Genomic DNA, 26,991 nt, shown 5'->3' on the forward strand with positions numbered 1-26,991 from the left:
CTGAAAGACCACAGATAATAGACCAGATGCCCACTCACTTTCTGCATGGATAATATGTCCCATTGTGATACTATTATTTAAGCAGAAACAAAATCTAGCCTTCCAAAGTCTAATTATACCATTCCTCCTCCTTCCTTCCCCTCTCTCCCCACAAGCATAATTCGAGACTGCTTTCCAATTCAGAGATCTATGTGAGATCTCTATGTGAGATAAAAGAAACCTACTATTGATTAGATTTGATAAATCTATTATCGATTAGAGAGCCTAATCAGGAACAAGGTTTAAAACTGTGTATGAAAAGCTACTCACTCAACAAATGCTAGTGGCTGCTAAGTGTCTGGCATTCTGCTGGATCCGAGGTTTCAAGAGGGAAAAAGATAAGCTCCTTGTTCTCAGAGAGCTTACATTCTATGGGGGGAGAGAATGACAATGAACCAATAAAACACTAAAATGTGATTCGTTTCAGAATGGAAGTAAATAGGCTGCTAAGATTGAGAATAATGAAGAAGGGGTGTTTTCTTCAGAAAAGAATGTTCAGGGCCAGGCATGGTGGCTCATCCTTATAATTCCAACACTTTGGGAGACTGAGGTGGGAGGGCTGCTTGAGCTCCGGAGTTTGAGACAAGCCTGGGCAACAAAACAAAGTGAGACCTCGTCTATACTGAAAATTAAAAAAAAAAAAAATTAGCCAGGTGTGGCCTGTAGTCGCAGCTACTCAGGAGGATCTCTAGAGCCAGGGAAGTCGAGGCTACAGTGAGCCATGATCATGCCACTGCACTCCAGCCTAGGTGACAGAGCAGGACCTTGTCTCCAGAAAACAGAATGATCAAGGGAATTCATTCTGGGAAGATGGCAACAAAACTGAGGCTGAAGGTGGGACCTTGGAAGATCCATTATAGACAATGAGATCTGTCAGTCTTGGGGTTGGAAAGCTGGGCGCATGGACTTGTGTGACACTGAGCAGGGGAGAGTCGGGGGAAAGAGAGGCAGGGGATGATACTGGAGAAGTAGGGAGGAGCTGGGTCAAATGCCCTAATACCTATAAGGAATGTGGGAGGTCAAACGAGGGCCTGACACAAACTACGTGTGTGTTAGTTGTTACCCGTTATCATTATCCTCAGCATAGCCAAATAAGGCTTCGTTGTTTTCTCTCTGTGCACTTGGTTTTTAAGCGTATTGGAAAGCCACGAACGCAACTTAAATTAGGGGGTTCCAGGATCTGCTTTATGTAAATAAACACTCTACATCCTGGCTGCTGTACAGAGAATGGCTTAGTGTGGGAGAAGAAAGCGGCAAGTGTGTCGGGGAGAGATAACGACAGCACAGATTAGCAGGATATTGAGATAACTCCAGCAAGAAACAATGGGAGTTTACACTAGGACTGTACTGGAAAAGGCGGAGAGAGATGGATAAATTCAGAACTGACAGGATGTGCAGAAGCGACAATGATGAGTTCTAGGTTCTTAGCAATAATCTCTAAGAGGGGGCGTAGGACCATTACTGAGATAGAATAGCTTTGAGAATCACACTGAGGAGTGGGTAGCAGGGGAATTAAGAACTCTCACTTGGACATGTTAGGATTCATATGCCTATGAAATAACTAGGTAGAGTCTGGGCTAGAGAAATAAACCTTGGCCTAGGCTACTTACAACTGGTATTTAAAGTTAAGGGCATGGATTATAGCAATCAGGAAGAGCAAGCCCAAAAGAAAACAACTATAATAATTGAAAAGAGATAAGCAGGGTCAGGAATTCAATGGATGAAATTTCAAAACAATACAACAGCCAAGACAGGATAGTCAAAACAACAAAGGTGGGGGTGGGGGGGATCTCCTAAAGCCTGCGTAAAGAATGTGTAGGAAAGACAGGCTTCAAATGACAGCGACACACAAGTTACATTAGACAAAGGGCTTCTGAGAAATGGCAAAGGTAATCAATTCTAAGAACTTACTAATCTTAAGGTGATTTATAGAAAAAGTCCTGTCCTATAAATGTCTGGATTCTTGAGTCCAGAGATATCTGGGTCTGTCTGTACTGGTATTCTGCTGGGCAGGTAAAGGGGTTATGAGGAGAAGTACTATCTTACTTGCCTGTCAACTAATACTGATGACAGCAAAAGCATCATGCACTTTAGGAGTCATGGTCATAGCCAAAGACTGCAGATGTCCTAGACACAGTATTTGCGACAGAGAGATGGGACGTACATAGCCAAGTTCCTAATAAGCATGTTGAGTAAGAAGATTCCCGAATGGAAGGAAGGTAGAAAAGCTCTGTTCTAGAACAACCATTTGAGGACAGTATGGAGGTTCCTCAAAAAACTAAAAATAGAGCTACCATATGATCCAGCAATCCCACTACTGGGCATTTATCTAAAGGAAGGGAAATCAGTATATTAAAAGAGGTATCTGCACTCCCATATTTACTGCAGCACTATTCACAATAGCCAAGGTATGGAATAACCTAGGTGTCTGAAGAGACTAACGGATGAAGAAAACGTGGGCGGGGGTGTGTGTGTGTGTGTGTGTGTGTGTGTGTTGTGTGTGTGTGATGCACACGTTTAACGAAATACGATTAAGCCATACAAAAGAATAAAATCCTGTCATTTGAAGCAACATGGATGGAACTGGAGGACATATGTTAAGTGAAATAAGCCAAAAACAGAAAGTTAAACACCACATGCTCTCATATGCAGAAGCTAGAAAATGTTGATTTCATAGAGGTAAAAAGTAGAACAGAGGATGATGGAGGCTGGGAAGGGTAGCGGGTAACCGAGGATAGAGAAAGATTTGTTAAAGGATACCAAATTACAGCTAGATAAGAGGAGTAAGTTCTAGTGCTCTGCGGCACTGTAGTATGACTACAGTTAACAGTAATATATGACATAATCTCAAACAGCTAGAAGCAGGATATTGAATGTTCCCCACACAAAGAAATGATACATGCTGAGATGAATATGCTAATTAGTCTGATCTGATCACCGTGTACCCTGTAAATGTGTACAATTATTACATGTCGATTTTTAAAAATAAAAATTTCTAAAAAGCTACCTTTTAATGAACGGTCTATGCTTAAATGTTGCTAGGCATGTTTCAACACCAATGAGTTATATCTGAGGTCGGACCATAACTAGAGAAGGCACTTAGAGATGCTGTAACTGTGGTCTCAGCATCCTGTTCCACTGCAGTTAATTCCACCATCATTTTATTACATTAAATGCAATATTGCTATCCTGTGACTACCTTGTAAACATATTTTCATAAAACCAAAGTGCTTCATTACCACTTTTAATATATGTATGAACCCTTGGCTCCAGTTTTCCAATAATAGTAGCTATACAATTATCTTGCAAACCACTTGAGGCTAACCATTAACATTCAAATAATATACAATGGGAAACAAATGAATAGAACATTCTGGGAGATAAAAGATCAAACCTTTGATATGTCTTCCCTTACTTATTAGTAGAGTTTAAGATACAATATTTCTTCTAAAACCATTTTGAAAATATAATTTAAATATAAAATTGAAGGTCCTAAAAAGTATAGAAGTTTTCAAGCAAAACGACTTTGCTATTTGAATACCTATTTAAATTTCTATTTCCAAAAGAGCCCAAATCAATTCTACCTTCATTTTTAGAGCAGTTTTCTAATCATGAGAAATCATACTTTCTAGTCCTTTTTGCTTCCCTAAAATAAAAAAAAAACTCCTACATATTTAAATTCATAAAGTAAGAATGATCACTACTTGATTACTACCAAAACTAATTTTAATACTGTTCTCAACCTCATCTAAGCTAGAAAGTGCTTAAGAAGCCATTATGTATTATTATTGATTATGATTACAAGCCCTACAATAATTTTAAAATAACTAATTAAAAAGGGAACATGTTATAATAGCCATGATTATCAAACCAGAGGTGGCAGATTCGTCATTGAGCCCCAAGGAGAGTCTCTGTATTCAACAGTATGAGATGACGGGTAAAGAAGTGATTTGGCTAAGAAAAAAAATCACCCTGGTCAGGCGTGGTGTCTCATGCCTATAATCCCAGCACTTTGGGAGGCCGAGGCAGGCAGATCACCTGAGGTAGGGAGTTCGAGACCAGTCTGGCCAACATGGTGATATCCTGTCTCTACTAAAAATGTAAAAACTAGCTGGGTGTGGTGGCAGGCACCTGTAATCCCAGCTACTTGGGAGGCTGAGGTAGAAGAATTGCTCAAACCCTGGAGACGGAGGTTGCAGTGAGCCGAGATTGTGCTACTGCACTCCAGTCTGGGCGACAGTCTTAAACAAACAAAACAAAACAAAAAATACCCCATGCCGCTGGCCTGCTCCCCAACAATTCCAATCTATGCATTATAAACAAGTCCACTGTAAACTTTACCAGCTTGATAGGCATTCACATTGATTAGTCGTTTTGGAAGCAAATACCGTGATACAGATTATTGCAATTTTCCCCACGTATGAGGTAAAGAAATAGGCTCAAAAAGATTATATATGAGGGTAAAGCACATTTTAAACCTCTGAAGATATTTTTGAAGCAAAGATCATCTTATTAACTTATAGGTCTTTTCTTTCCTTGACTACTTGGATGCATCTATTACACCTGGTTTCTGTTTCCACCCAATGTCTTTTTAGGCAGGTTAGTTCTATCATCATGAAATCACCGTAAGTGCAATACTGCCCTTTCCTTCATGATGTCATTCATCTCTTTTCCAGTTTGTTAGCTAACACGTATTAACATTTTAGTATCCAACTACATTCATCTCATGACTACTAGCATTGAAAGAATTGATAAAAAGATAGAAGCAAACCCTTACTGCCTGGTTTGACCATAAGTAACAGCTCTTCACATAGGCTGGCAATTAGGATGCTAAGCAGAAAATCTTGGGAGACCAAATTCAACCAACAGCAAACAGTGATCTCAAATGTAAAAGAAAACTTCGGTTATATGCTATGGAGATTATGTATACTGCTTGAATTACTGTTGATCTAAATAAAATGGTGCTATGCTATAAAGATTATTTTCAAATAATTTTCTAATACCCAACTATACTTTTGAATACCCTTGGCATATCTTTTCCCGAATTACACATTCCTAAAACAATGCGCCAATCCACAAGCATGTGAGGCCTGCTATATGCTCAACATCCACTTCTCTTTAAAACAATTTACATGACAAAACAAAGTACAACAGTGAACATCCATCAGTTGCACCTTCAAATGTCTGATAACACAATCAGATGATCTGTGTGTCCTTTACTTATTACATTGATAACGAATAGAAAATAAAATGTAGATCTGAAGGAATCACTTAAGTTTTTAAATTTGCTCAATTGCAAAAAATGTATTTATATAAATATATAAAACAAATTGCTATATTACAAGAATAATACAAATTAAAATACTATAAATAATAACTTGAATGCTTCACAAAATCAATTTGAGCTACTATATTTATAGATTGAGTAACCCTTATCCAAATTGCCTGGGACCAGAAGTGTTTCAGGTTTCAGACTTTCTTCAAATTTTGGGATATTTTCATATACATGAGACATGCTGGAGATGGGACCCAAGTCTAAACAAAAAATTCATTTATGTTTCACAAATACCTTATACATACAGCCTGAAGGCAATTTTATACAACATTTTAAATAATTTTTGTTACAGAAAGGAAGTCTGTATACGTTGAACACATAAGGTCACATAATTTTCTGTGTTTGTTGTCATGTCAGTGCTCAAAACATTTTGGATTTTAGGGCATTTCAGACTTTGGATTAGGGATGCTCAACTTGTATTTTATAGTAATAAATCGCATTTCTTTAAAAATATTGTACATTCTTGGCTAGGCGTGGTGGCTCATGCCTGTAATCCCAGCACTTTGGGAGGTTGAGGCCAGCGGATCACTTCAGGTCAGGAGTTCGAGACCAGCCTGACCAACATGGTGAAACCTCATCTCTACTAAAAATACAAAAAATAGCCGGGCATGCTGGTTGGCACCTGTAATCCCAGCTGCTTGGAAGGCTAAGGCAGGAGAATCGCTTGAACCTAGGAGGGGAGGTTGCGGTGAGGCGAGATCACACCATTGCACTCCAGCCCGGGTGACAGAGAGAGACTCTGTCTCAAAATAAATAAATAAACAAACAAACAAACAAACAAGTAGTACATTCTAGAGTTTAAGCTAATGAAGACTGTTCTCCCAGAATCTCACTCCATACAAAAATATATATTAAAAATTCATGCGATCATGGCTTTCGCTAAGTGGCATTAGTCCACCACCTACAGTTTTACATTTAAACACTGGGGATACTGCAAATGTTACTTTGTAAACTAAAAGTGTTACTTTGTAAACAAGGAGGGCAAAAAAGGAAGCTAGTTAGCTCCCATTTGGGACAGATTTTTCTACCTCTACTCAAAGGAAATAGTTTTGAACATCTCTAAATTATTTTCTTAATAATTGCCTTCCTTCCAAAACAAACATGGACTTAAAATTTTGCTGAGTTTCTTGTGGTAAGTTATTGGTACTAGTTTAAACCACATGGCTTCCAAGTAAAGCCAACAGTTTTTGGCTTGATATGCTAATATGTAGATTTTGAGGCCACAGTAAAATTAATTAACTAACTAAAGGGTTACTTTTCCATGTCACAATGGAAAGTTCTATCTAAATTAGGGGTTTTACACTGAAGATACAAATATCCAGATGTTGTTTTCAACAAGAAGTTAATGTTCCGGGGTACTACTGCCAGAAACCAGTTAAAATTCTAAGAATCTGTATTTTCTTCCTCTTTTCCTACTATTTTGTAAGCCAGGGAATTTGCACAGTTTAATTAAAAGATACTGGGGGGGAAGAAAAGAGTCTATGCATCAGTAGCTTAGAATCCTTAGCACTGAATAATCCAACCCTCCAAATAACTCTTACAAATGAATCATACAGTATTTCTCATTCAGCAATATCCTGTTACTGGGGCAGCCTATGCCATTAGGTCTCAGTAAGCACAGTCTCATTGCCAGATGTAGCTCAGATGGCAGCAACTCAAGCCCTGAACTGCAGAGGCATCTCCTCTTCCAGCTATTACCTGCTTGGACACAAAAACAAACCCCACTGCTTTGCCCACACATCTGTAATCTGCTTAAGGCTATAAAAATGTTTTGCTTTTCTTCCTGACATACATGTAGTCCAAGTTTATCCAATACAGGAATCGAGCATTTCTAGTAAGACCTCAAAACTGGCAGCCAGTTCCCTCAAGAGAAAATGCAAGCTTCTGCTATTCTCCTATTCGTCGTTCTCAAATGAGTTCTCCTATTTCAACATAACAGTCAGAAAGCCTCACACAGTCCTGGAAGCTGCCAACCCAGCATTATGACAGCTGCTCCTCAAAGCCATGAGCCATTTCATTAAATCCACTCTTACTTGACTCATCCACTGGCAAAGATATAAAGCTTTAATTTATCTTTTGTATGATTCACTTCACGGTCCTCTAAAGTTGTTAGGTTTTTTTTTCCTTGAGCATTTAATATCATTTCTTAAAATGCAATGCAGAAAGGCAGCTGAAAGATTGTATATCCAAAAATTTTTAACTCCGGAGATACAAATAAAAAGATATATAGTCAAATAGAGCCTCTCTTTCTCTCTTATCTAATTTTAAAGACAAAGTACTGACCTATGAATAGACATAAATTCTCATGACAGCCTGAGCTCATCAGGTAAGGCTATGAATGTTTCAACATCACTAGCTAAGTGGAAGACAGTATGTGCATAATTTATTACATGATTGAATGACAAGTTTTCACTAACTACAAATCATGTATTCGTGAAACGCACCATCTATAACACCATCTGGTTATTATTTTCTGAGAAAAGTTCTCAGAGCACAATGACCATAATTAAATTGGCTTTTGACTAGATGTAGCACTGTGCCACCTACAAATTGAGCCTGAGTAAGTCTTTTATGATGACTGCGTTGATGATTGTTATCAAGATTTCACCCCTTGGTCTGGCGTGGTGGCTCATGGCTGTAATTCCAACACTTTGGGAGGCCCAGGCAGGAGGATCATTTGAGGCCAGGAGTTTGCAAACAGCCTGGGCAACATAGCAAGACCCCTGTCTCTACAAAAAATAAAAAATAAATAGAAATAAATTCAGCAGGCAAGGTGGCACATGCTTATAGTCTTAGCCATTTGGGAGGCTGAGGCAGGAGGATCACTTGAGTCCAGGAGTTCAAGGTTCACTGATCTATGATCACAATACTGCACTCCAGCATGTGTGACAGAGCAAGAACTTGTCTCTTAAAAAAAAATCACTTTAATATAGTATCTGAAACATATCAAACGCTCAAGAGGTTTAGTGCCCTTCATTATACAGGAGGAAAAAGGTGACATTTTATATCTCTGTATGCTCAGATACAGTTTATTTTTGAGTTGGAAATATTTCATACTTCATCTTTTCTTTCTTATTGTTACAATTTTCCTTTATTTATAAAGTAGCCATCCCTCTTCTGCCCATGGAAATAATGAAACGTGGGACCTATCACATTATGATATTAGACTCCTAATGCAATTTTACTTAATTACTGCACGTCTAGAATGATAGTCCTTAGTTCTTCTTTTCTTTTTTTTTTTTTGAGACAGAGTCTTGCTCTGTCGCCCAGGCTGGAGTGCAGTGGTGCAATCTCAGCTCATTGCAACCTCCACCTCCTGGGTTCAAGCGATTCTCTGGCAGTCTCCCCAGTAGCTGAGATTACAGGCGCACGCCACCATGTCTGGCTATTTTGTATTTTTAGTAGACAGGGGGTTTCTCCATGTTGGCCAGGCTGGTCTTGAACTCCTGACGTCAAGAGATCTGCCAGCCTCGGCCTCCCAAAGTACTGGGATTACAGGCGTGAGCCACCACGTCTGGCCGAGTTTTTCTTTTTTAAAGACCAGTTAGTTTTGGTGACATATATCAACCTGAAGTTAAAATGACTACGTAGGTGTATGTGTTTGTGAATGCCAATGTGATTCAACTCAAATATTTGTTGAGCACCTAACTACCTAACTTATAGAAAATTATGTCAAGTATTTTCCTATATCAGGTTGTACAGGCCTCAGAATAAATGTAAACTCTTGGTAAGTAGGATAGTCTGTTAACCTTTAGAATACCATCAGGGTCCTTTGGACACAATTTTACCTTTTGAGTTTCTGAGCACTTCTAACTACTTGTGGGGCTTGATATTTCTTACTTTTATCCATTCATAGAGACAAAGAAAATTTTAATTGAATAAAACTCATTCTAGCTTGTACTTAACCATGAGTCTGAGATATAGAGTCTCAAATTTTTTCCTACATTTTGTTCCTATGTTACAAAATATTTATCATTCCAAGAATTATTTCATCATTAGCCATCAACTATTTAAAAACTGTGCTAAAGAAGACCAAGTAATATGAGTATGAAAGAATGATAGAATTGCCTAGAAAGGTGATGCAATAGGGAAATTACCACATTTTTATTGCTGTGTTCCAAAAGTATTGCCTCATCTTTCAAGATGGTTTTAAAAAAAGTCTGAATAGTCCCAGCTACTTGGGACACTGAGGCATGAGGATCACCTGAGCCCAGGAGTTTGCAGCTGTAATGCACCATAATCACACCAGTGAACAGCCACTGCACTCAAGTCTGGGCAACAGAGTGAGGTCCCATCTCTTTAAAAAGCACGATAAAAAGAAGTCTGGAGACCCACTGAATATAGTAAAAAATCATTTTCCACACATTGGCAAACAGGAAAAACTGACAGAAGGAGACATTTTGCCAATCAGATAAACCAGAAGAAGAATGAAATTGATCACGTAAGTAAAACCTTAGGCTATGAGCCTTCCCATGATATCCTAGACGAATTTTCTCAAGCTCAAGATTTGACAAGTGAGCAATGTATTTCTTTTTTTTTTTTTTTGAGGTGGAGCTTCGCTCTTATTGCCCAGGCTAGAGTGCAATGGTGCAATCTTGGCTCACTGCAACCTCTGCCTTCCAGGTTCAAGGGATTCTCCTGCCTCAGCCTCCCGAGTAGCTGGGATTACAGGCATGTGCCACCACGTCTAGCTAATTTTGTATTTTTAGTAGAGATGGGCTTTCTCCATGTTGGTCAGGCTGGTCTCGAACTCCTGACCTCAGATGATCTGCCTGCCTCGGCCTCCCAAAGTGCTGGGATTACAGGCGTGAGCTACCGTGCCTGGCTGAGCAATGTATTTCTAAGAATAAAAAGAAAATATGGTATTCTCATCCACTTAGTCATTCAACAGGAAGGATATCATCACTCAATATTATGTGACAAAAACATTAACCATCATTGCTAAAATGATGTGACAGTATTCCTTCCTTTTTTACGATGCTTATGCAACAAATTTTATGTCTGTGCAACACATTTATTTGATACCATTAGGAAGTAGACATATGCCCAAGGCAGGAATCTCTCTAAGGTGATACAAGAGATAATGTAGAAAAAAAGGGGGGGAAAAAAAGACTGGCTTGATCATTTCAATAGCTGTTTACAAATCCAAACTTGAACACATTTTATTCCTGAGGGAAGATGGCTATATTCTCTCTTCAATAAAATTATGAGCTGTCAATGTTTTAAATATCTCAAATTTTTACAATAATTAAATGAAACGGCAACTATTAAAAAAAGACCAAGAAATATGATGAACCTAATAGAGATGTATTTGAAATGTAGAAGCAGGATTTGTAAGACGGATATATTTCAGGTTCATGCATGGCAGGTGATTAGCAGCTAGCTGCATTCCAAAGGATAATGCTCATTTCAGAAATCCATACCTTCAAAACTGGGAAAATATAGAATAAAAATGTGGGTTCACCATATTTAAACTGTTTGTAAAATTAAAATATGTACTATGTTAACTCTTACTAAAATTGCTAATAGTTATTTCTCACTATTCCTTTATTCTTAGTTCTGTAAATTGTTTGCCAAATAATCTAAAAATATAAAATAATAATAATAGAAAGGGCCCACTGTATCTAGATAGTCAATGGTGCTGGCCTGGTTTTCTGGTGTAGTGAGGGGGCAAGGCGATGTCTTGCCATATGTGACACTCCAGCAATCACCAGAACTGATGAAGTTTAAACTGGGTTCAATACAGAATTGTGTATTCCAATGCACACCTGCATACACGGCCATACGCACCCACAAAAGCCACCCCGAGCTGTATTAGTTCATTTGCACGTTGCTGATAAAGGCATACCCAAGACTGGGCAATTTACAAAAGAAAGAGGTTTAATTGGACTTACAATTCCACATGGCTGGGGAAGCCTCACAATCATGGTGAAAGGCAAGGGGGAGCAAGTCATGTCTTACGTGGATGGCAGCAGGCAAAGAGAGAGAACTTGTGCAGGTGAACTCCTCTTTTTAAAACCATCAGATCTCGTGAGACTTACTCACTTCACAGGAATAGCATGGGAAAGACTTGCCCCCATGATTCAAGGGGGGGAAAAAAGCCAAAACATATCACTGCCCCCAAAACCAGAGAGTAACATTAACTAACCTGGCCAACATGGTGAAACCCTGTCTCTACTAAAAATACAAAAATTAGCTGGGCATGGTGGTGAGCACCTGAAATCCCAATTACTCGAGAAGCCGAGTCAGGAGAATCGCTTGAACCCAGGAGGCAGAGGTTGCAGTGAGCCAAGATGGCGCCACTGTACTCCAGCCTGGGCAACAAGAGCAAAAACTTCATCTTAAAAAAAGAAAAAGAAAAAAAAGAAAACTCTTCTGAGTTACACAGTTTCAAAGAAGATAAGATGCAGTCAAAAGGAAATCACTCCTCCAGATCTTAAGCAGCTCTTAAAAAAAAAAAAAAAAGTTTAAAGGAAATAGGAAAAAAAAATCATCTAATTATCCAGAAAGATACGTCAGGTTACCGCTCAGCACACTCTCACTATTGTGTGCAAACCTAAACCTAAAAAAATACATCAATAATTAAAAGATTCTGTTTCCTTAAAAAAAAAAAAAAAAAGTGAGTACCTCCTCTGCAAGAGGAAAAGTGTGACTCTACAACAATTAGAGGGTCTTCTAACATTTCATTTGCCTTATGAATTCAGCAACCCCCATGGAACACTGGGTTCAATCAGATTCTGCAGTTTCAGGTGAGGAGCAGCTCTGCCTCCAGGGCTAGGCTGCCTACCTGGCTAGTCTTACAAGTTAGCTTTCCAAGTGAATTTTCCCATGGAAAATATTCTTACCCATGGCAGCCGGAGTCTGCATATTATTAACATTATGGACATAATTATTATTATTAACATTATGCTACATAATATTAGTAACAGTCTGGATTATTTATACATTACAAACTGCATAAATAGGTATTTTGAGGTGATCTGAGAACATGACCATTACAACACTGGAGAAATATATACTTGGTAATTTCCACATAAATTTCTGAAACACTACTTGTTTTGCCTATGTTAAAGATTTACCTCTTTTTCATACCTCTTTTTCAATGAGGTCATAAAACAGAGCTCATCCTACTAGGAATGTTTCTCTAAATGCCTCGTTAGCAATAGAAAAACACTCACCTTCTATCAAAAGAAGTCTCATTAACTACCAAACAACAAAATACTGTGAATCAAATACCATTTCCAGGAAAATGGTAGCTTGTTTCTCCTTCTTCAAGAATTGTCAGGTAGCATCCCCTGAAGATGTTTTAAGTCAGGTATGTTAAACTTCTATTCTGATTTTACATTTCAAGTGTCAAAAGGAGGGCTGGTTCCTAGGTTGCCAGTTGGCAGGAGCCCAGCTTGTGTGTGGATCAGTGATGCAATACCTTTCTGGCTTTGCCCACATGAGGAAGAAGCCCTGTCTGCCTGCAGGGCTACAGGAAAAGAAGTGAAAAAAATAAAACGTTGCAAGTGACCTCATATTCTAATTATATTGAATCCAAACCAATTTTTAAAAATTTTAAAAACAAGAATAGTTAAAAATAATAATAAAAATTCAGTGGCTCAACCTTAGAAAACATTACTAGGTTATATATACCATTTTTTCTTAATGGAAAAATAAAGAGTGATAAGAAATTTCAAGTCATCCAGGAACTACACTGTCCAAATATAGTAGTCACTAGCCACATGTAACTATCAAACACAGTTATGTGGCTAGTTGGAATTGAGATGTGCTGTTAAATGTTTTTGTTTGTTTGTTTGTTTGTTTTTGAGACGGAGTCTCACTCTGTCGCCCAGGCTGCAGTGCAGTGGCACCATCTCGGCTCACTGCAAGCTCCGCCTCCCGGGTTCATGCCATTCTCCTGCCTCAGCCTCCCGAGTAGCTGGGACTACAGGCGCCCGCCACCACGCCCGGCTAATTTTTTGTATTTTTAGTAGAGACGGAGTTTCACTGTGTTAGCCAGGATGGTCTCGATCTCCTGACCTCGTGATCTGCCTGCCTCGGTCTCCCAAAGTGTTGGGATTACAGGCGTCAGCCACCGCGCCCGGCTGCTGTTAAATGTTAAGTGTTAAGACTTCTTATGAAAGAAAGAAACAAAAAAAAAGAACGTGAACTATCTTATTAAATTTTTCATATTGGTCACATGGTATTTCAGATATATTGGATTAAATAAAATGTTGCCAAAACTAAATTCACCTGTTTCTTTTTACTATTTTTAAATTGTCTATTAGAATATGAAAAAGTAAGGCCGGGCGTGGTGGCTCAAGCCTGTAATCCCAGCACTTTGGGAGGCTAAGATGGATGGATGAGGAGGTCAGGAGTTTGAGATCAGCCTGGCCAACATGGTGAAACCCCATCTCTACAAAAATTACAAAAAAAAAAAAAAAAAAATTAGCCGGGCACGCTGGCGCACACCTTTAATCCCAGCTACTTAGGAGGCTGAGGCAGGAGAATCACATGAACCCGGGAGGTAGAGGTTGCAGTGAGCTGAGATCAAGCCACTGCACTCCAGCCTGGGTGACAGAGTGAGACTCCATCTCAAAAAACAAAAAAAAAAACAAAAAAAAAAAAAGAAAGAAAAGAAAAAAGAAAACGAAAAAGAAAGTGGCTCACGTTACATTTGTATTGGACAGTTCTTCCTAAAAGATGGGAGCCTCTATAACAGGGGCTATAGAAAAAAAGGCAAAAAAATTTCATAATGTTTTAAGAAAGTTTATGAATTTGTGTTGGTCTGCATTCAAAATCATCCTGGGCCATGAGTTGGACAAGTTTGCTATACCATCCAACTATGGACCACAAAGTCCTTACCAAAAGCTATGAAAAAAAATTTTAAATATACAATTCACTTTGTCTAATATTTATTGAGGACCTATGTGCAAGACATGCCAGACACATAAACTATAGTTTGGATTCTAACAGATAAAAAGAGATAGGACTACAATTCATTGGAAGATATGCTATGGTCTTATAAGAAAAAGGTAAAGCAAGGGTTGTATAGCAGAACAAGGCACTTGTAAAGAACGCATCTTTTCAGGTGAACATTTACAAATATATAGGATTTTGACGGGTCATAAGATGTGGCACTTTAGAGTTGACAAATATCTTTATCATCCATTAACCCCACTGACGAAAAAGGAAAAATATTTCAGATGGGGCGGAATGGTGGGAACGAAAGCCTAGAGAAAGAAAAGGTCCACGGTTTTAGGGCGCCAGGAGACAGAGTGACATGCATGCAGGTACAAGGTTGAAAATGCAGGCTGAAGCCACGTAAGAGACTTCTGGATGCTGTGCAAGGGAATCTGGACTTTTCTCCGGGTAGAATAAACCATCAAATATTTCCTACCAACTGCCAACAGGATTAAAAACACATAGTAGAAAGATAGTAATGCATGGGAAATAATTACCTGGGAGGAGAGTGGATGAAGCCTGGAGGTGTGGGGGAGAGGGAGACCGAAAATGCAAGAAAGGAAGAGATGAGTGAGAGTCCAGCAGAACATAATTGTAAGAGGGAAGACAGGAAACAAAGGGAATAGAAGAAGGTACAAGGGATGCTGAGGGACAGGAGAAAATTCATTGGTTTATTCAACAAACATGTACTGGGCACCTACCAAATGTCAGGCACCATGTTGCAGAAATTCACAATGGATGACTGTGGAGGGGTCATCTGTAGAGCATGAGAGAGAGTTACGCTGGGAACCAAGGAGAGTGAAGTTGGCCTGGATCAACTGCTATGGGGAAGACGATAGGCCATCAAGACAGAGATAATTAGGGGCATCTAGTAACATTAAGATCCCAGCTGATGTTACAGCATGAATAAGAAATGGAATTAAGTGGTAAGGTTACATGACTCGATACTTTAGAAATCCCAGAAGCAACTAAAGAAAAAAATTAATTTTTTCTAGCTATGGAGAATTGACAAAAATATGTTTAGAAAATGTGAAGGGTATCAGCCAAGTCAAGGATGTTCAATGGAATAGGTAAGAATGGTTATCCATTGATTCCATCCTGATTAGAAACGCGGGCAGGGAAAAAGAGGATAATGGACTAAAAGCCTGAACTGGGGAGGTGATTATGAGGGAAGATCATGGTCAGAGGGGAATATCAAAGCTAGAAACCTTATGGGTACAATATTTCTGAGCAATTTGAGAGTCTAAAGCATGACTGTGTTCAAGTACTGAAATGGAACACAAATGAAGGTAACTAGGAAGGAGCTGGCGAGCATGTCAACTGAATATCAACCTGGACAGTGACATCATCACTGAAGACTGTAATAGGTGGGGTAACCATATGACCCAGTTTGCCTGGGTCCTTCAGTTTATGACTGTGGTCCCAGTGTTCTAGCTGATATAGATAATAAACTCTATGGGGGCCCTAGTAGCACATTACACCGGAAATTAAAAGAAAAAAAAACAAGCATCCTGTAGTTTGGTGATTATAAACTTACAACTCCTATTGAAAGTCCTGCTTGGAAATCTGTAGCTCTAGGGAACATCTGAGAGAATACTGAAGGAAAGAGAGAGGTGATACAATCATCCCACCTCAGGGGACGAGACAGCATGAAATCAATGCCTGAACCAGATGGCATTTCCAACCCAAAGATTCTCATTTTATAATTTTATGATTTGAATATAAATGTTCGCCTTCAATTAAGAATGAGGGCCGGGCACAGTGGCTTACGCCTGTAATCTCAGCACTTTGGGAGGCCAAGGCAGGTGAATCACGAGGTCAGGAGATCAAGACCATCCTGGTTAACACGGTGAAACCCCGTCTCCACTAACAATACAAAAATTAGCCAGGCGAGGTGGTGGGCGCCTGTAGTCCCAGCTTCTCGGGAGGCTGAGGCAGGAGAATGGCGTGAACCCGGGAGACGGAGCTTGCAGTGAGCTGAGATTGTGCCACTGCGCTCCAGCCTGGGCGACAGAGCAAGACTCTGTCTCAAAAAAAAAAAAAAAAGAATAAGAATCAGGTAAGAAGTAATGGGACTAAGCTCCATAAGAAAAAGAGGTGAAAACAGATTTCTTTACAATCATGAAATCAAAGGTAGTTAAAAAAAATTAACAAGCATCAAGCATTTATTAATGCCTTTGACTTCCACAATGAAGGAAAAGATGATAAAATGCAAAAAAAACCCCCCAAAAAAAACCAAAAAAAACCTTACACATCCACACACAAAACCCCCAAAATCTCAAACCAAACCTTTCTTAACAAAAACTCACCTTGAACTAATGACTGACAATCCCAGATAGCATTTAAAAAATATTTAAAAAGTAATGACCAAAACAGAATGCCATTATTATTTCAACTCCCTGTTAGAACCACCAGTAACCTATGATAGCTACCAGTGGGATTTTGATCCCAAGTTTAATATTAAACAGTTAAAATTAACTCTGTGATGGGTGACTGACATCATTATTAATTCAACAGGATGCCATAAAAAGTCATAGTTAAGATTTTTTGCGTAACAGCAGACTTTGATGGGAGTGGGCAGAGACCTTTTTAGTGATAAACAGATTCATTTACAGGATACAAATACTCTATGCAAGATGTTTCAGCATCTCTGAGGCTGAACGCAAAGACCACCTTACCTCCCGTCTGCATAGTCTGTGTCTGCTCCGCCCCACCAGACATCCGAGTCATCCTCTTCCGCGTCAGCAGAATCCACATTGTCACTTTCCTCAGCCAGTGGGCAACACACAAACTCTACCCCTCGGAACTTATCGATTCCGCAGGGCAGCAACATGCCGTAGTCATGCAAGTTGGTGCTCTTCTCACTGCATGTCTACAAAGTGTGGGGAGAAAACAGTGAGTGGTAGAGTAGATGTGTTTCATTGTAAGAAAACTCCACATAAAATAATCAACAGGCAGACCCAATATATGAGGAACCAATTTCACAAAGGAAAAGATCATTTGCTTTTTGAGTGAATTCACAAGAGGATTTTTTTTTTTAGCATGGGTTACACTTTGGTACTCTTTTTTTTCTTAAGATTATTAGTTATTTAATAAGACCACGATGTTATATAATAGAGGTTTATACGAACAACTGGAATGAAAACTAATTGAGAAATAAGATGTAGAAGGTTCCACTGGCGAATAGATACCAGAGAATTAATGCTTTCTAGCTTAATTCGTGTATCCAGAAACTGTGGGCGTTCCAGGTAGATCCCCAGCTCACTCCTACCTCCCTTACAGATGAAAGTTTCTCTCACATGGACCTGCCTTATCCTAGAAATTCTGACTCTCTTGGTTCACTTTGTTACTCTAAAACAATCCTGGGAAGAGAAGAAATTATCCCCTGCAGCCACTATGCATCAGAACTTACAGTCATTAGAGATTTCTCCTTGAATATCTTTTTGGTTTTTGGGATTTGCTAAATTTGCACAAATCTAGATTAGCATAAAGCTCTGAGAGCATCCACTAGTGATAAACGAAGGATTAATAATTCAATACATAAAGGTAAACAATGAAAATACTACAGACTGTATTTTGACCTTACGGGAGTCATTTTTGTTTCTTAGAGACATAGGATTTTTCTTATGAAAACACAGAAGGAATAAAAAATCAGGTTATCAAATAGGTAGCTGGACTTCAACTTATTTGGTTTGTTTTCTTAAACTCAGCAAGCTCTTAAACCTCCAAAACACATTTTTATAGAATGAAAATTTTATTCTACAGTGGATTCAAATATATTATTTTATAAGAGGCAACAAATAATGCTAAATCTTCAGTGGTATTTCCTGCCTAACAGCTATAAAGCTATGATACAAGGGTTAAGCTAAGCTAGATCAGATTTCTCAACCCCAGTACTACTGATGTTTTAGACTGGATAATTCTTGGGGGTGGAGGGTGGTTATCCTGTTGGCTGTAGGATGTTTAGCAGAACCTTTGACTTCTGGACACTATCAGATGCCAGTAACACCACTCCCTCAAGTTGTGATAACCAAAAATGTCTCCACACATGTGCCGGGGAGGGACAGGGGATCAAAATCGACCCAAGTGAAGCCCTAGGGAGCTTGACAAAGGTGCCTAATTCTAGTAGACTGATCTTACCACAAATAAACTATATGAAATTATTAGAAAAACTATCACAGGGACACAGCTAGCTGTGAAGGTGGTCACACTACACAGTGGCCTTTTCATGCTAAGTATCTTGTATCTTTTATTGGCTTAGCCAAAAGCAGAGGTCAACCAAGTGCTCGGTCAGACTCACCCTGTGGACAACTCAAGATGGTATGCGTGGCCTTATGTATATAAAATTGGACAGTATAACTTAGAAACTGAATTCTAACTGGAGCTTTTAGGCTGGTACAAACAAGCAACTTCACTGTTCTACCACTGTATTCACTAATAGATAACAGGGGAAAAGGTTAAATTATTTTAAAATTATATATGACAAAAGAAAAAACAGGTGAATAAAAATAATCTGAAGGGTAAACTTTAAAGTTGTGACTATTAAAGATTATATTTTTAAGTTATAAGGCATGGCACAGACCACTTATATTTTTAAGTTGCGAAACACGACACAGGCACATAATGAATCTAGTTCAACTGGCCCTATTTTTGACTTTTTAAAAATATTCACGGATGGGGAAGCTGTGCATGTGTGGGGACAGGGGGTACACGGGAACTCTTACTTTCCGTTCGATGCTGCTGTGAACCTAAAATCACTCTAAAAACTAAAATCTGGTTTACGGATAGTAGCATTGGGCTTTTTTCTTAACTTATTAACACAGCTGTTGCCTCAAAATACCCTCTAAAATGCTATTAGGTATGTCCCCAGGAAATCTTCACTTTGCAATAAGAAAGAATTTATGGGCTGGTACCTCTTTGGCGACGGTGTGCCAGTGAAGATGAGTTTCGCAAACATCCATCCTCTCCTGGTGTAAGAATTTGCACTTGTCAGGAACGAGAAGGGCATCGCTTACAAACTCACCAACTGAAAGAAAGGAAAACCACTTCCCGTCATTCCATCTGTATCACAGTGTTCTTACCGCAGAGAAGGCATCAAGGAAAGACAGACTTCAAGACAAGTTAAAACAGCCTTTCAATGCCTAAGCAACCCAATCAAGACCCTACTACCTTCAGAATGTTATGTCTGGCCTCCTTAAGCAACTCAGTTTCTTGCCACACCAAGTTTGATGGTTAAAATAATTCCTAAATGCTGCAAGTGAAATTCTCCCTTAATTAATCTGAATCTCTTGCTTCAAAATTAATCCTAAAAAGCTGCTTAACTGGAGAACCAATTACCATTCTATTATAACGGGGGGTAAAATACAAATATTGACATTGTCTAGGTGAGCATTTGAGCAAAATCAATAGAAATCCCTGTCTACTTCTCTTTCTCGGACATTTTAATCTGCTTGTAAATAAAATAGAAATTTTAGCATTTTTCTACTTCCTAGGCAAAAAACCCAAAATTGTATTTTATATATATGTTTACATAACACGCATAAGAGAGACAGAGTTTAATTCATTTTAGTTCTGAAAACTGTTCCTCAGACTTTTGTTATATCTTTAAAGAAAATTTATATCATGAAAATTATTTCCAGGCACTTCTGGTACTGAAGATATAAAGATATTACATAAAGTCCTACATGAACTCAGTCTAACGAAGGTAAAAGATGGATAATTAGCACATTATATGTAAGCTGTAAACTTAATTTTCGTTTTGTTCACTGCAATATTCCCAGTTTTTAGCAAAGATTCTTGCACTTAGTAGGCAATAAATATCTGTTGATGAATGAACAAGTTAAATTCTGTAATAGAGATGAGGAAAGTGCCAAGCCAATATCTTCGGTGCAGTGGGAAAAACCTCAAAGAAGAAATAACATTCGAGATGAATCTGAATGGTGAGAAGTAGTATGCCACATGGGAAATGAATTGAACTTTCATGATACAAGGATAGAATCTGTCTTGCTTGGCCGGGCGCCGTGGCTCACGCTTGTAATCGCAGCACTTTGGGAGGCTGAGCCTGGTGGATCACGAGGTCAGGAGATCGAGACCGTCCTGGCTAACATGATTAAACTCCGTCTCTACTAAAACTACGAAAAAAATTAGTCGGGAGTGGTGGCAGGCGCCTGTAGTCCCAGCTACTCAGGAGGCTGAGGCAGGAGAATGGCATGAACCCAGGAGGCGGAGCTTCCAGTGAGCTGAGATTGCACCACTGCACTCCAGCCTGGACCACAGAGCGAGACTCCGTCTCAAAAAAAAAAAAAAAAAAAAAAGAAGAATCTGTCTTGCTTGCCATTATACCCCCACAATGGCCTAGTTCTGGCAAACATGAAGAACTCTATTATAGAATCCAAATGGATGGATGGGTAGCAAAAGACCCTTCAAAATGAGGGAGCCTCTGTGCAAAGAAAGAGAAAAGAACCAGCAAGGCGTACTTGCAGCCCATCATGGCTGGAGCACAAAGGAAGTGGCAAAGGGAGTCCAGAAGGAAGTAGCACAGGGGAAGCATGTTGGACTCTAATTTTAAAGAGGCTTAGGTTTTGGATGCCATTTTGGAAGAAGCAACATAGGCCAAAAGTTTCCACCTCCCCCAGATAAACTCTATAATTAAGTGAAGGATAGACCAGCATAGTGAAACCATGAAAGCAGGGAGACCACCAAGTAGGTCACTGTGGTCCTTCCAGCAAAACATGCAAGAATACACATAAACCCACAATTCCCACGGAGCAAAGAATACAGATTGTCCACACACCAGCAAAGACAGGAACCAATGTCTTTCCTTCATAGTAAGCTACAGGACCCTTCCTGAAATGCAACATAAAGAGGGATGAAACGCCATAAGAAGGGGAAGGAAGTAACTTTGCATTCTCATAAAGGTGTTTAAACTTTAGTCTGTTTCTAGCTCAAACACATAAGATGTATCGTGATACTGAAGTACTTAGTGAGTACTATTTAGATAAAAATCTAAGCAAATCATAGAGGAGAATAAGCACTGTATCTTGTCATTCCTTAAGTCTTTAAAATGATCAATGACGCCCATAGCAGTATAGTGTGTGTTGCAGGGAATGCAAAAATTATGAGACATGATACCCCAAAGACTGCGGGTGTCACTTTGCGGGAAGAAATCAGTGAGTACTGAGCACCCACCCCATGCGGCTCCACAGGGCCACATCACAGGTTCTTTTATAACCCTCACTTCCCAGGGGAGGAATCTCTGCCAAGAAACCTAAGGCCACCTACCTCGGGAGATTATAACCTAGCCCCAGAGATAAGCATTAAGATATAAATTACAAGGAAAGAAATAACAAGATAATGCAAATGATATCACATTTCTCTTTTATATAGGATGATATAAAAGAAAACACAAACAAAAACACAAGAAGAGCTGGAGAATGGAAAGTAAAGGTAATCTCATCCAAAACAAATACCATTCCCAGGTGCATTTCTCAGAGTTTCTGAGGGCTCTCAGGGTTTCTGAGGTCAGGGACCAACCCTAGCTGCTTGGAAGAACACCTGATGTCTGAGGCATCCCAATTTTCTAGGTTACAGGAGGCCAGAAGTGACCTATGACCTGAAGATGCCCACCTCATCTGTCAGCTCTGCTCAGCCGTATTTGCAAATGTCCAAACTAAGAAGTGATGCTTTTCTATTTAATGAGTGATTATTCGAAAAATTAAATGCCTGTCATGTACAAATAGGTCAAAGAGTTTAAAAAAATTAATGCTGGCCCAAAGCCACTAAATCAATTCGTGAGAAGAGCCAGAGCAGGGATCAGATCCACTTGACCTTGGCCTGCCAGAGTTCTTGGGGGCATAAACCAGACAGTAAGTGCCAAACAACAAAACCAAATCAACTTGTTTTATCTGCCCTTAGTCAATCTGCTGAGGACTAGATCATAATGCAAAGCTAAAGTTACCAAAACATATTTACTTATTCAACAAAAGGACATGTACTGCATTAATCTTTTTGTTTATTTTGAGGCAAGGTCTCACTCTGTCACCTGGGCTGGAATGCAGTGGTTGGATCAAGGGCTCACTGCAGCCCCGACCTCCTGGGGTGATGCAATCCTCCCACCTCGGCCTCTTGAGTAGCTGCGACTACAGGTGTGCACCATCATGCCCAGCTAATTATTTTACTTTTTGCAGAGACAGGGTCTAGATATGTTGCCCGGCTGGTCGTGAACTCCTAAGGTCAAGCGATCTGCCAGTCTCAGCCTCCCAAAGTGTGGGATTACAGACATGAGCCACCATGACCAGCCAGTCTGAGCATTTTTAATGAGGAGTTGGTAAACAAGCTTTTCTTAAAAGCCTGCATCAAATAAAAGTTGCCTTGGATATTAGGAGTTCATTAGCTAAGGATATTATTCTTACTTTCATCTGGCAGAAAATCTATCCAAGAGAACCATATTCTTCAACTTGTGTTTAGGACAGAGGTTGGCAAACTACTACTTGTGGACCAAGTCTCCTCACCCACCCACCCTGCCCCCAACACCTGTATTTCTGCATTAGTCTGACTATAACAATCGTTCATTATGTTTATAAGTGGCTACTGAACCTTCTAACTTGCAAAACATTTCATTTGATACTGCCAAGATGTCTTAGTTTCTTATATTGCACAGAGCTAAGAAATATGTGTTCCTCAAAATGACAACGGTTTTTTAAAGGATTAAAACTGGTTATTTAATAAGCTCTCAGGACTAATGGCAAAACAAAAACTTCACTGCATTCTAACATTAAAATAAAATTTAGCAGTGGACAGCACTGCTTACATTACTTTTAAAATTTGATGAAACATGTTAGAATGTTACACATCAGAAATTGTAAGCGATTCAACCACAAAAATCTGTTTTAAAAAATTTTTAATAAGAGTTAAGAGTGCTAAAATACAATGAAGCCTTTTTCACCAACTGGCTTCGCATGGTTTATATTTTCTTTTTTTAATTAAAAAATATTGTACTTAAAAATCTTTGCTAGGAAAACAGGTATATGGAAACGGTATTTTCTACTCAAATTTGCTGTGAACTTATACTACTTTGTTTTTAAAAACAAAGTTTGTTAATTTAAAAAAAACTATGATCGTATATACCTGGAGTTTCTCTCCACAGCCACGTATACCTTATTTTTTTACAAATGCTTCTGTTTATTTGCTTTGATCTTTCACGTAAAAAAGTTCGTAACAGAATTCTGGTATAAGAGATCAAAGACCAAAACAAATTAAGCATCATAATGAGAAATCATGTTCCTCTTTACGACAAACTTTAGGAAATTTGGCACCATTTATTTCCAGCGGATAAATTCGTCAATATACACTACGCATGCTTATTGCTAAACATACAACCTGGTTTCTTGCTTAAACAATTCACAATTTATATTCAAAACACATGTCACACACCACACACACACACCCCCCACAACTGAAAGGGAGTTTTCAAAGCTAATGAACAAAATCTGGGTCTGTCTTCTTGGCTATGAAGTCTTGGCAAGGTGAACAAGGATGGCAAATTCAATAGGAGTCTGCAGGCCTCAATCTGCTAGCTCCTTGGTGGTCTTTGAGAGGACTGTCTAGCTCAAATTACCTCATTTTGCAGATGGGAGGAAAAGAGCCCAGGTCAGGTGACTTGCCCACAGAGCCAACTGGCAGTAGAACTAGACTGAAAATCCAGGTCTCCAGTTCTCCATCCAAGAGTGGTAACTCAACTCACTCATTTAAACTCTGTTCAAAATGGTTCATTTGGCCCATTTCCTTTGGCTTTTACAAAAGTAGTTCACTTTTAGACTGTGAAGTACTTTAATATTATAATCCACAATGTGGTCAATTTGACAATAAAACTCGACTTAAATGAGCTAGCAAGCCACACAGAACAGCTGGGAATGCATTCAGCGGCAGAGAACAGACCACATGTCAAACCTGGCTTAAACACACGGTAGGATTGACACTGAAGCTAGGGCCACTGCAGACATTCCATGATGCCATCAGGGACCAGGGTATTCCTATCTTTCTGTATTGCCATCCTTAGCACGTTGGTTTTATCCTCGTGTTTTATGGTCACAAAATAGTCACAGAAATTCAAGACTTTGTGTCCAAGTTCCAGGCAGAAGGCAGGGGAAACAAGACAAAGGTGAAAGGTTTTCTGTTGTTTTTTTTTTCCCTCTAATAAAGCTTTGCTCTGTTACTTGGGAGGGACATACTCCTCAGCAAATCCCACTGAGGCCATATATGCCATTACTATGATCTGGCTACACATACCTGCAAGGGAATCTGTGAAAGTATTTTCAGCAGAGGGCATTGTCACCCTGAACAAAAAAAAATCTGGAATTCTTTTAGAAAGGAAAAAATGGGAATGAATATCAAACAGGCGAGTAGCAGAGGCTCCCACGCTATGGAATTTAAAGTATATTTTTCGATTTCTTTATGCTGTCTTTTCAAAAGACAGACAGAATTCCAGGAAGAAGACAGAATTCAGAGTAAAAAGTACTGCAACTAAAACCACAGTAACTCCCCAATCCAAGACACTTGGAGAAATGAGAAGGGAAAGATGTCTCAAAACTGACACTGCTGCCAGGATGGCGGCACCTAGGGGTGTCATCCCAGCTATTTGAGAGGCTGTGGTGGGAGGATCACTTGAGCCCAGGAATTTGAGGCCAGCCTGCATAACTTAGAGAGACCCTATCTCTAAAAATAAATGTTTAAAATCAAGATATTAAAATAATTAAAAAAAAAAACCAGACTGCTAAAGTTTTGAGCGTCAGAGTGGGATTGAGTAGATTAATGTAAAAGATTCCAGAGCCATATGCAGGTTCTTCAAGACACAGATTATTCAAATATCAGATTAAAAGACAATATTTCTATGAACTGCTGGGGACTAAAATGATGTTGGCCAGAATCATGGGAATGAAGGGCCAAAAATGCCTGAGGTCTTTGGACTTCTGCCCAAGGTGCGCCCTCTCTTCCTCATCTCTCAAGAGGTAAAGATGATTCAAGAAAGCGGGGGAAGTGTTCTGGCACTGGAATTACTGTAAAACGCCAAAGTCTCGGTTTCCTTGTGCTATGGGCCCGGATCTGCCTGGTGAAGATAAAACATCAGTAGTGTCAGTAACTCTGAACCATGTGCCTGCCTTTACCCTCAGTATGTCATGTGCATCTTCTCTCACCGTCCTCAGAACCACACCAAAGCACCTACAATGATCTCACTTTATAAGAGAAGGTGAGGGCCGGGCACGGTGGCTCAAGCCTGTAATTCTAGCACTTTGAGAGGCCGAGACAGGCGGATAACAAAGTCAGGAGTTCGAGACCAGCCTGGTCAATATGGTGAAACCCCATCTCTACTAAAAATACAAAAAAATTAGCCAGGCGTGGTGGCGCATGCCTGTAATCCCAGCTACTCAGGAGGCTGAGGCAGGAGAATCGCTTGAACCCGGGAGGTGGAGGTTGCAGTGAGCTGGCACTGTGCCACTGCACTCCAGCCTGGGTGACAGAGTGAGACTGTGTTTTTGAAAAAAAAAAAAAAAAAAGAGAAGGTGAGACTGAGAGGTTATGTAACAGTCCAGGTCACACACAGAGTAAATGGCAGAACTGGCAGAACTAAATGAATTAATATCCATAAAGCACTCAACTCAGTGCCCAGAACAAAGCTGCTCAATATAGTATCCTTCTCCCCAGTATCTCATCAACCACCATAGTTTCTCATAATAATAATCATAGTAATCAAAAGAGCAACAGCTACTCTTCATCATTTATTAATCACCCATTTGGTACCTACTGAAGACACTGGGGTTTTATTTTCATTACACCATCACTACCTAGTTGTGGCCCCGCAGAGATGACATGGTACTGTCTGGCACGTGAGTACTGCTTATGATGAGGTGAATACATGACAGCAATCAACACAGTGGGATGGAGGCCCTACGAGTGGAGAAGCAGAGAATCAGAGTGATCGCCTCTTTCAACTCTTGCATTGAGTGACGGTCCTGGCTGTGAGGGGGTGTTTCCTGAGTCCCCTCTGGCAGTCGCAGTCCTTTATCCACTAACTCTTCACTGCATACTTACAATTATGTCTCAGTGCTAAGAATACAGCAGTGAACAAAACCAATAAAATGATATATGATCCTAGGGGGGAAGCGATAAAAAAGCATAAAATATAGTGTCTGTTAGATGGCAATAAATGTTACATAGATAAAGCAGACAAAGGGGATGGGTTTTTTTTTTGTATGTTTTTTCTGAGGGGTGAAATTTTAAATAGGGTGGTCAGGGAATGCCTACTTGAAAATAGGACATTTCAGTGAAGACTTGAGGAAGTGAGGGAACAAAATACTCAGAATCAAAGGGAAGAATATTCTACCCAGAGGAAGCAATAAATACTACACAAAGTCTTGAGGCTGATGCATGCCTGGTGAGCTCACAGAAGAGCAAGGAGATCAGTGCTGTCGTGGAGGAATGATGTGGAGGAGATCCATGGGCAAGTGAGTGAGTGAGAGCCAGGACAGGACAGGCACAGCTGACTGCACGGGGCCTTACACATTGTCCAACTCTGAACAGTCCAACTGTCCAACTTAAACGGGCCTCAAACATTGTCCAACTCGGAGTAATACTGGAAGGCTCTGGGGTGGTTTTCTAAGCTAATCATTCTT

The 26,991-nt window shown here is 39.6% G+C and overlaps 1 protein-coding gene across 6 annotated transcripts in view; it reads right to left on the reverse strand.

Annotated features, from left to right (window-relative positions):
* The window catches only part of APP (amyloid beta precursor protein), a 285,398-nt gene that overhangs the window by 148,024 nt on the left and 110,383 nt on the right, over positions 1–26,991 (reverse strand). For all 6 annotated transcript variants that reach the window (XM_017956499.2, XM_017956498.2, XM_009202408.3 and 3 more), the window contains exons 4-5: positions 19,237–19,349; positions 17,002–17,195 (exon numbers count right to left, since the gene is read on the reverse strand). In XM_017956499.2, the coding sequence (XP_017811988.1) occupies positions 17,002–17,195; positions 19,237–19,349 (307 nt within the window). The remainder of the gene's footprint in view (positions 1–17,001; positions 17,196–19,236; positions 19,350–26,991) is intronic.

The sequence above is a fragment of the Papio anubis genome, chromosome 4, assembly GCF_008728515.1.
Source record: "Papio anubis isolate 15944 chromosome 4, Panubis1.0, whole genome shotgun sequence".
Taxonomy (NCBI): domain Eukaryota; kingdom Metazoa; phylum Chordata; class Mammalia; order Primates; family Cercopithecidae; genus Papio; species Papio anubis.